The sequence below is a fragment of the Anomaloglossus baeobatrachus genome, chromosome 6, assembly GCF_048569485.1.
Source record: "Anomaloglossus baeobatrachus isolate aAnoBae1 chromosome 6, aAnoBae1.hap1, whole genome shotgun sequence".
Classification (NCBI taxonomy): domain Eukaryota; kingdom Metazoa; phylum Chordata; class Amphibia; order Anura; family Aromobatidae; genus Anomaloglossus; species Anomaloglossus baeobatrachus.
Genome location: NC_134358.1, coordinates 400,621,362 through 400,632,693, shown reverse-complemented (window position 1 = coordinate 400,632,693; position 11,332 = coordinate 400,621,362). Strand labels below are relative to the sequence as shown.

The 11,332-nt window shown below is 39.9% G+C and overlaps 1 protein-coding gene across 3 annotated transcripts in view; it reads right to left on the bottom strand.

Moving 5' to 3' along the window:
- Window positions 1–803: 803 nt before the first annotated feature.
- ELMO1 (engulfment and cell motility 1) overlaps window positions 804–11,332 on the bottom strand; it is a 512,012-nt gene continuing 501,483 nt past the window's right edge. For all 3 annotated transcript variants that reach the window (XM_075315126.1, XM_075315127.1, XM_075315128.1), the window contains 3 exons: window positions 8,169–8,251; window positions 5,578–5,655; window positions 804–4,528 (listed from right to left, as the gene is read on the bottom strand). In XM_075315126.1, coding sequence (XP_075171241.1) covers window positions 4,328–4,528; window positions 5,578–5,655; window positions 8,169–8,251 — 362 coding nt within the window. In that variant the 3' untranslated portion in view covers window positions 804–4,327. The remainder of the gene's footprint in view (window positions 4,529–5,577; window positions 5,656–8,168; window positions 8,252–11,332) is intronic.

Below are 11,332 nucleotides of genomic sequence, written 5' to 3'. Positions count from 1 at the left end.
TCAGCAGTCTTCCCCATGATTGTGTAGCCTACTGAACCAGACTAAGGGACCATTTTAAACGCTTAGGAAGCCTTTTTAGGTGTTTTGTGGTAATTCTAATTTTCTGAGATAATGACTTTTGGGTTTTCATTGGCTGTAAGCTTTAATCATCAACATTAACAGAAATAAACATTTGAAATAGATCACTCAGTGTGTAATGACTATATAATATATGCCTTTCCCTATTTGTATTGAATTACTTAAATAAATTAAACTTTTTGATGATATTGGAATTTATTGAGATGCACTAGTAAGAATAGGCAAAAAAATCACCCACGTGAATTTCCAATGAATTTTCCTTTTTCCACATCAATTCGCAAAGCTTTAATGGTTTGGCTTCTAAAATAAATCTTTAGAAAAATATGTTGTTTTTTTATTTTTTTTTTTAAAAGGACTGTTTGTATCTTGATTCCTAAAAAATTACTATACACCTTTCAAAATTAAAAAAAAATGTTTTTATGTTAAGAATTGGGTTTCACCATTGCTTATTTCTTATATTTTTGTATGTGTTTTCTTTCGGATTCGCTTGAGCACTGAAAAAATGCAAGACAATTTTTTTTTATAGTAGTAATTCAAGAACCAGACCTATTTAGTGAGAACCCGAACTGGAATCAAAGAAAATCTGCGTGTACTAGAATATGGTTTGCTTTGATTTTTCACTCTATGGGCTGTTCGGAAGCACTTTACACGGTGAAATCATTGACTGCTTTACATTTTGTGCGCTGCTTATACCGTATCATAGAAGAACTCACCATACAAGTAGAAACAGAGAAAAAGCCACATACAGTTTATTAAGAATTGAGATAAATATGTACATCCTTTCCATGTCACCGGCTGAAATTTCTTGTATATATTAAATAAATAAAAAATCCATGAAGATAAACACTGAAAAGTATTAAGCTTTGAGCCTTGTAATCTTCACACTAAACACAACTATTAAATCATCTGTGCATCATACCGTCCTGTATTGGAAAAAATACGTTAGTAAACTATTCCATATTTCTACTGAACCAATGAAGTTAAAAATGGATTTCTATATGGAAAAAGGGATTGTTTGGATCAGTAGACCCTTGGAAATATAGGGTAGCATAAATCATGTGATGTTTTAAAGCAACTAGTCATAACCTTGGAGTTGACTATATAAAATCCAACATAATGCCTGTCTGTAAACACCACCACTTACAAATGTAGACTTTCTTAAAATGACAGAGAACTATACAAGCTACACTATACACCTAACTATACAAATTCAATGGGTTTTGCTGTGTAAGGCTGAGTTCACATGTCCAGTAATCATCCGTTAGAACAGATCCAGCAGCAATCCGTTGACCAAAAAATTGTGGATTACTGAACGTGTGAACTTAGGCTTAAGTGTTTAATGGAAATCTATCATCAGAAAATGACCTATTGTTTAAACTATGTTTTTGTGTTATTTGTATTTTTTTTTTTATTTTGCATTTGTCATACCACGAGCTTTATAAAAAAAAAAAAAACTAGTAATGTTGCATTTTTCAAACTGCACCACTGGGGCTTTTTTAGCGTTTACAGGAGTTCTGAAGAAGCAGGATTACAATCACAGGTACACAGCTGAAAACACAGGATCCACCGTTCTCAATATGGGATGTCACAGCTGACCCTGCTCCCCCTTCATTCACAAAGTCTCATAGACAAGTCAATACAAAAGATAGGGTTTGGGTCTGAACATTGTGGCAATGTACATGTGTTGTTTCCTGAAACAAAAGGAACCAACATTCTAAAATAGCCCCAGTGACTAGTGTGAAAATTGCAACCGTTCTATTTGTTATTGTTAATACAGATTGTGATATGTAAAAAAAGAAACTCTGGAAAAAATGTTTAAACATTACATTTAACATAAAAACCTGATTTAGGTTGTGTGCACACATTGCTTTTTTCATGCTTTTTTCCTTGCAGATTTTAATCAATAAGTGTATGAGAATCGTGATTTGCTGTGCACACGCTTCTTTTTTTCTTGCAGATTTTGTTGCTGAAAAAAGCCGCATGTCAATGGTTTTTGCGTTTTTATAATCCCCTGCAGAGCTTTATCAGTACAGTGGAGTATATTGCAGCACTTCGCCTCACACATCGTGCATACAGCATGGTGTGAGAGGCTCTCCATAGCTCAGTAACCCGGGGTCATCATGGTGACGACGTAGGGTTGCCATGGCAGCAGTCGGGTTCCTGTGATCACATTACAGGGACCCGATCACCAGGGAGAGGAAAGCAATCCTTCTCCCTGCCTCCTGAATGCTGCTGTTGCATTGATCTCATTATTCTGGGGGTCAAACTGCATGGAGCGACGTAGGCACTGCTCCGGGCAGTGAGAGCTGAGTCCTGGCTGTATCATCACCTGGAGACCTGGCGGCGATTGTAGGAGTACAGCACCTGAACCCCCTCGATCGCCGTGACTATTAAAAAAAAGCAAAAAATAAAAACAGGAGAAAATGCATTTGAAAAAAAAAGTGCAAACGCAAAAAAATGTGTTTTTTTCAGCTTTTTTTTCCTACTAAAACATGTTTTTTTATGAGCAAAAAAGAGCCAAACAAAAGCAAGGTGTGCACATAACCTTAATCAATAAGTCCTTCTTTAACTTTCTGCATCGTGATATCTTTCTTGTATGTTAGTTTAAGAAAGTCTACATCTGCAGACTGAGGCTAGTATTCCATTGACTTGAATGGGACTTAGCTGCAATATCAAATATGGTACAAAAGTAGTTCTGTTTCTAAGGAAAACAAACTTTTTTTGTTTTTTAATCGCACACAACTACTTCAGGAGTTCACACATGGTAGAAGATGTTCTTTGCATATTTGTTGGCAAATTCATGGCACAATCTGCACTGTGAAATCTGCCGTAAAAATATTCCACCTAAAGTGCATGATCTAGGCTTAAAAATCCACAGCATGGGGTCTTCAGGGTTCAGAATATTGATGGTTGACCATTAGGATAAGCCATAAATTCTAGATTTGTCGGAGTCTGACTCCCGGGCTATCCTACCAACCAGCTGTTTGCAGCAGTCTCTTCAAAGCCTATATTATGGTGTCTACCTGCACACATTCTAGTTAGTCGCAGTGGTCCAGGTTATTGCAGGATTGTCCCATTGACATAAATGGTAAAATGCTCCAATACCAAGCATCTTCACTATATTGCAGGGGATTTTCAATCCTACACAGAAAACCGGCAACTCAAGTGAAACCAACTTAAATTCTTTAAAGGTTTTGACTGTGATATGTGATGTGTTTTAGAAAAAGTCACAGTGATCTCCACTATCATTATTACGGTTAGTTGATAGGTTATCAAATTAGTATTTAAACAATGCTAGATATTTTCCTGAAATTAAAGCTAATTATACACCAATATAAAACTTTCAGATCCCGGAGCTAGCGAGAGCAAAAACTCATCGTGGATAACATGCACTGAGCAGAATTCTTATAGATGGTGAGTGGTGCTATCTATTGCTCGAAAGTGGATATTGCCACCTGTAAACTACATAATCAGATGACCTGTAGGTGACGCCTCCATTTGTAGATCTTTTACCAGGATCTCTTACTAATAAATGCAATGTGTAAACATATAGGACAGTCTGAGAAGTATTTGATATTATGATATTGCTGATATGTGACAGTGCGCGCTAAAATCAATGGCCCATTTCAGAGGACAAGTCTACAATTTATGTATATACATACCAGACATCCAACTATTTTAGTCATCTATGACTTGTAGTCATGGCTTTCAAAGGGAGGATAGGTTTTCTCTGTGACACAGTGACTGCACTTGTTGGGGTCAAACTGGCCATTTGACTACTATAGTAATCCAACTAGATATCTACTTAACTAGCGAGAGAGATTTAGCAAAGGAAAAAAAAAAGAAAGAAGAAATTGCAATGCTTCAAAGCGGTGTTCAGAACATCAGTAGCCTTCATTAGTGCCTCCTGTATCTCTGCAGCACTGACAATAATGTCTGTTCATTCTAGCGCTCCAGAACATAAAGCTGAGGGCACCACACGCTGGTGGTGGATAATTGTCCTTGTGTTATTTAAAGCATTAGAAATATGGACATGTTGTTCAAAGAGCTTTCATAGCATGGCCTTTTATCATGTACTTGTAAAAACTAAGTCAACTTTAATAATTTGCCCAGCAGTAAAATGGCCTCATATTTTGGTAAAGATTGGGAATGTCTCAAGTGAACTTCATAGACAGATAATGAAATATGCTGCATTTCAGTCCTCATTTCCAGTAATTCCAGTTTAATTATGAGTTCCACGCCATTGTTCTCAGTTGCAGTCATAAACAAAATCATAGTTGCTAGGTTCCTTTGGAATAGGAGGTGGTGCATCAGGAATCTGTATATTTTCCAGGTCTAGGAGGCGAAGCTTTATTTCCATGCTAAGCAATGTGTCCATGTCGTTCCGGGTTTGGTCACTGATCATGTCTTTTCCAAGTAAGGCATTAAGTCCATCTGTCCAAATACAATACTGTGGAAGAATGAAAGAAATCATGGATGAGTAATTGCAATAAGGGACGTTCAGTTATTCATTCATCAGCTGTTTCCAACCAGTCGCTCTATGGTTGCCCTGACTGCCTACAGGGGGAGATGGGGCCACCAACGGAGGTCATTGCTCCAATAGATGTGATATTTTATTTTTACCATAACTATGATCAGCTAAAGATACATTGTGCACAAATTATATTTCCTATCCTTATATTTGCTGGTGATAACATAATTAAAAAGGTGAAGATCAATATGGCTAAGTTGTAATTTTTTACTAAATATTTAGTCAATTTTATGTGAAAATGTCTTATTTATCACAATAAATATCACAAATATAATGATAATTTCACGTCTTGGTGAAAATCCTCTCCCAATAATGCTACATAGTGTATTTCTGGAGTTTACAGCTCTGAGACAGGTATGTCATAGGATTCTGTTAGCACCATTTGGCCTCAGCTTTGACCTCTAGTAAATTGGGTTCTAATCTCTTGAGCTGGTGTAAATGTAATGTAGTATTTCACTCAATAATTTGACAGGCTCAGTATTGCAAACACTATTTTAACCACTGAAATCAGCACTTCGTTTCACCCACGCATAGCTCATCATCAACTCTAAGCTATGGCTTCAATCTTAATATTGGACAATTTCCATTTGAAAACCTAACCATGGCACTGATCTTATACCATAGATAAGAAAGGCAGCATTTTCGAGCTGTACACCCCTGGGAGATGCATTATGGAAGAGCCATGAATGAGGGGTCACACACTGAAGCTGTGCTGTCACAAGGGACTGTGATAAAACATTTTACTGACAGTGTAGTGAATAAATTATATAACCTCCTGGCAAAGAAGCAGAAATAGAATTCTCTAATCTTGTAGTCATTCAGAGTACAGAAATCTGAACCCTTCAAAATGAACAATATTTTGTGTCTATTTTTACAAAATCAATAATTATTAATAAAGAGAAATTATATGAAATACATCACATGTTTGCAAGTTATCAGAAGATTTTGCAATTTTGTCATTGACTTACCTCATGTTTATCAGGGGCAATGAAATTTAATTGGCAGTTGGACTCATACATGATTGAAAACGCCAAGTCAAGCACCTCCTAAATGAAGAAAGATTCAAAAATGAGCACGTGAAGAAACAAAAAAGTGAATACTTGAATCATATCTGATGTTCAGATTCATTCAGTAGATCACTTCCTAACATCAGCAAATGCTATTGTTCTACTTATCAGAAAATCACAACCCTAAAGACAGTGTCACCTTTCAATGGTCTCCGGTGACTTTTCAATCTTGTGTTAGGCTATGTTCACACAGGACTTTTTGGTAAGTTTTTTTCCTGACCAAAACCTGATCTTGTGGCAGGATATCTCCTTTGAGACACCTGTGTTTTTGGTGCATTTTTGGTACTTTTTAGTGTGTTTTTTTCTACAAAATAGGTTGTATCAATGAAAACACGTTGCATTGACATGCTCATTCTTTGAAATCTTCAGCAAAAACGCAAGTATTTGACAAAAATAGTCAGGAAATAATCTGCAGGTGTTTGTGTGTGTGTGCAAGAGATTTCAGAAATCTCAGACTTTGCAGGGGCTGTAAAAAGCAGCATTTAATTAGCATGAATTTGCATAAAACCAAGGCAAATCCCCAGCTAAAAAAACGCAACAAAAACTTATCAAAAAAGCACTGTGTGAAAATAGCCTAATTCTGAGTTTCAAAGTGTGAACTTGCAGCAGAAATGTCTGTGTCTGCCTCCAACTCCTCCGTCCTCTCTCTCCATAAAATGTTATAAGCACAAACCGTCATGTCCTATCTCAGTAATGGGAAAATCTTTATTCACTGAATTTAGAATTTTGAGCACAAATGATCAGTCCAGAAGAAGAAAGAAGATTTGTCGAATGAGATTTACTACAAAGTTTCTTATTTTCACATGCACTATTATTTATGTAAGGCAATTAAAACAATGTTTTTTCTTAGTGACTGTTCCACATAAATTTCACCCCAGAACCATTTGCTGACATAATCGTCATAAATAGGGATGATCAAATACCTCAAATATTCGGCTTCGCGAATATCCGACAAATAGGTCGCCGCTATACTAATATTCGATGCGCAATATAAGTCTATGGGAAGCCCGAATAGTTCTGAATAGTTATTATTTGGGTTTCCCATAGACTAACATTGCACATCGAACATTCGCGAATAGTCGAATAGCGGCGACCTATTCGGCAAGTATTTGCAAAGCTGAATATTTGAGGTATTCGATCATCTATACTCAAACCATCCACCATGTTCTATTCAGGTTTGTGCAATAGTTTCAGCTTCGGCAGCTACTGTACATTGGATCTGTAAACTGGCAAATCTTATGGGCCGCAATAACTGAATAATGATGCATCTCAATAACTTTATTGTAAGCAGCAATAATGCTGCTAATGATATCATGGACAGTAATACTGGTATAACAACCGTGATGAAGGCTTCAAATACCAGAATGAGTGTAGAATAGCATATTGTGGATTTGTAGACACGTGTTTTACTGAGGTAGATCTTCGATATCTGTTGGCCAAACAGCTATTTCTCCCAATTCACCAATACCCAAGAACGCTTGGCCCTTCTCTTTATGTGTCGTCAATCTGTCAGGGAAGAATTGGAGGCCCCCCTCTATGGAATATATCATACACCAGTCTCACTGAAATAAGCAGATTTGACCATCTTTTCTGTAATGTGCATTGGGGCCAGAATCCCTAGCTATACCTAGACACACAGGCCTATTACATCATGAAGTCTATGGGATGGGCGAGCACTAAAATGCTCGTTACTCGATTCGATCTTGTCAGACGCTTGAATGCGCTTGACACAAATAACAAGCATTATGGAAAGTCAATGACTGGCCTGCTTGGGTCACCGCCCACATACAGTTAGCCATAAAAAGAGCATAGTGAGTTGGAGGGGTCACACTACATCTGAGAACATTGATTTATCCTGTGCGAGAGCAATTCAGAGACTGCAAGTGGCTTTCCTTGGAGTGTCCACACACATCATGCAGTGAAGCAAGCTTGTGCATTGTGGTACGTAGCTATTTCACGGAAGAAACATCAGACCACTTGTGATAGGTGGCTGAGCTCCGCGGGTATCCGAGCACCCCGATGGTCTATTGAGTAACGAGCAGTGTCGGGCACGCTCGCTCATCACTAATGAGGTCCAAAATGGCTAGCCCTTTTTTTTCTACAAGCACATAGATAGAGATCCATTCTAACCAAAGGAAAACAATCTACATCTATAATATAGATGCTAATAGAAAAGATATTCTTCAGGGTAAAACAATTTCATTCTTACCTGGATGTGTTAGCTTTATTACCATTATACTAAATGGTTGGTTATACAAGATAAAGCACTTTTTCCATTAGTAATGTGGGTCCTGACACTCCAGAGGTTCACTATGTAATTATCTGACTATGAAAGCTTCAAGGCAACCATACATGTCATCTTTTAATTATAGACTTGCTTAACACAGTGACAAATTGTGCCACTGGAAAGACGCAAGCAGCTACGATTAATAATTATAGGTAGGCATGAGAATATCTGAATATAAGAATCATATACTTTTGAGATATCTCACCTTATTTTGCTTGAGGGCTCCTTTCTCCTTCATGTGGGGACAGTCCTTACCAGTCAATATTGCTTTTATGTCTGCTACGGGCACTGTAGGTAGAAAAAAAAAAACAGCATAGAAGTTATTAAATCAACATATTATTATTATTATTATTGTTTATTTATAGAGCACCATTGATTCCATGGTGCTGTACATGAGGGGGTTACATACAGAATACATATACACGTTACAATAGACAGACTATCACAGAGGGAAGAGGGCCCTGCCCTTGTGGGCTTACATCCTAAAGGATTTTGGGGAGGAGACAGTAGGTGGGGTGTAGGTTGGGCGGCAGCTCCGCGCGGTGGTGGGGCGGCAGCTCCGCGCGGTGGTGGGGCGGCAGCTCCGCGCGGTGGTGGGGCGGCAGCTCCGCGCGGTGGTGGGGCGGCAGCTCCGCGCGGTGGTGGGGCGGCAGCTCCGCGCGGTGGTGGGGCGGCAGCTCCGCGCGGTGGTGGGGCGGCAGCTCCGCGCGGTGGTGGGGCGGCAGCTCCGCGCGGTGGTGGGGCGGCAGCTCCGCGCGGTGGTGGGGCGGCAGCTCCGCGCGGTGGTGGGGCGGCAGCTCCGCGCGGTGGTGGGGCGGCAGCTCCGCGCGGTGGTGGGGCAGTGAGGTCATTGTAGATTATAGGCATTTCTGAACAGATGAGTTTTCAGGGTCCGTTTGAAGTTTGCAAGTGTAGTAGATAGTCTGACGTGTTGAGGCAGCGAGTTCCAGGAGACTGGGGATGCTCGGGAGAAGTCTTGGAGTCGGTTGCATGAGGAGCGAATGAGAGAGGAGGAGAGAAGGAGATCTTGGGAGGACCGGAGGTTACGTTTTGGAGTGTAGCGAGAGATTAGTTCAGAGATATATGGAGAAGACAGATTATGGATAGCTTTGTAGGTCAGGGTTAGTAGTTTGAATTGGATACGATAGAAGATTGGGAGCCAATGGAGGGACTTGCAGAGAGGAGAAGCGGGGTGGTATTGAGGAGAGAGGTGGATCATTCGGGCAGCAGAATTAAGGATGGACTGGAGAGGGGCGAGTGTGTTAGCAGGGAGACCACAGAGGAGGATGTTGCATAGTCAATGCGGGAGATTATGAGGGCGTGCACTAGCATTTTTGTAGATTGGGGATTGAGGAAAGGGCGGATTCTGGAAATATTTTTGAGTTGAAAACGGCAGGAGGTGGTGAGGGATTGGATGTGTGGTATGAAGGACAGGACAGAGTCAAAGGTCACTCCGAGGCACCGAACTTTGGGTGCTGGGGAGAGCGTGATGTTATTAATTGTAATGGATAGGTCAGGTGGAGAGTGCAGGTGAGATGGAGGAAAGATGATCAGTTCAGTTTTGGCCACATTAAGCTTTAGGAAGCGAGAGGAAAAGAAGGAAGATATAGTCGATAGGCACTCCGGGATTCTGGACAGCAGAGATGTGACATCTGGACCAGAGAGGTAGATCTGAGTGTCATCGGCGTATAGGTGGTACTGAAAGCCATGGTACTTTATGAGTTGTCCCAGGCCAAATGTATAGATAGAAAAAAGTAAGGGTCCCAGGACAGAGCCTTGAGGGACACCAACAGAGAGAGAACGGGATGAAGAGGTTGTGTAGGAGTGGGAGACACTAAAAGTGCGGTTGGAGAGGTATGAAGAGATCCAAGAGAGGGCGAGGTCTCTGATGCCAAGGGAAGAGAGGATCTGTAGTAGCAGGGAGTGGTCAACAGTGTCAAAGGCTGAGGATAGGTCTAGAAGTAGGAGTACAGAGAAGTGGTTGTTAGCTTTGGCAGTAAGTAAGTCATTTGTGATTTTAGTCAGGGCAGTTTCAGTGGAATATAAACATATAAAGATTTGTGAGTACTGCCACATATATCAGTTTTGTCAGGTGAAATATCTGAGCTCTACACAACTGATAAGAAAATGTGTGCACTTTGAGCACCAGCCCGGAATCCACAACTGGACTGAATACCGATGGACGCAGTATTTTCAATCCAGCTTCTACTGGTCTGCCAGAAACAATCCAATAGAAAACAATAGCAACAAAAGCTTCAGTGCCCCATTGACTTCCATTATACTCGGGTACTCGAATCGCGCCCATCCAAGCACCTAACTGCTCATTACGAGTACCGAGAACCCGAGCATGAGAGTGCTCGCTCATCACTATTAATAAACACAATTGGGAAACTAATGTAATTGGCTGGACATTTCAAATGCAAAATGGTGAATGCAGCTCTGATCTATACAGGCTGTAACTTTTTAGTGCTAGCAGACAATATATTACAAAATGTTCAGTATTCTTATGTACACATACTTTAGGCTGGACGGAGGCTCAGAAGCTTGAATATATCATGAATGTGTCAAGATCCAGTTTTAAAACGTCAGTCTAGTGTGACCTATGGTGTATGTTACTGTCAAAAAAACCTTAGAGAATATATTACACAGATTGAAATGTTATCATGGACCACTAGTTAATGTAGTGAAAAATGAAGATATGCCTCTGCATAATTATACAGTTTACACTTGCTTATAAGGAGGACGGCACTGATCTTACAGAAGTTATATGATATTTCAAATGATAAATGTGTCCAAAGTAAAATTCAGCTTTAACACGGCCTGCATTATTAGACACACAGTAATCAGGGATTATAAGCCATATATCAGATACTATGCTGTAGTCTTAAAGGGAATCTGTCAGCAGGTTTTTGCTACCTCATCTGAGAGCATCATGTAGAAGCAGAGACCCTGACTCCAGCAGTGTCCTAGCAATGATACTCACCAAGTGATAAAGCCTTTAGTTTAAGTAAACAACAGCATGGTGCCTGATGAGAGAGGCATAGTTGATTTTTCTTTTTTTTAACCTCTACAACATGCTTGCTTGAGCTTACATAGCAAAAACCTGCAGACAGATTCCCTTTAAATAGAAAAATGCATCCACAATGCATTCAAGTAGAGTGATTCTTGTTCCAATGTTTCATCTGTGATTGTTAGCACTGAATATTTACTGCCCTAAAAGTGACAAAGAAAGAAGGCAAGGCTGTGTGACCACCGGTATGAGCAGAGGTTATGTTACATTGTTCTGCCACTTGAATAACTTCTCAAAATGTTCTGAAAAAGTGGACCTACAAAGGAATTCCAGGGAGTAAAGAGCAAGAAATAAAAAGC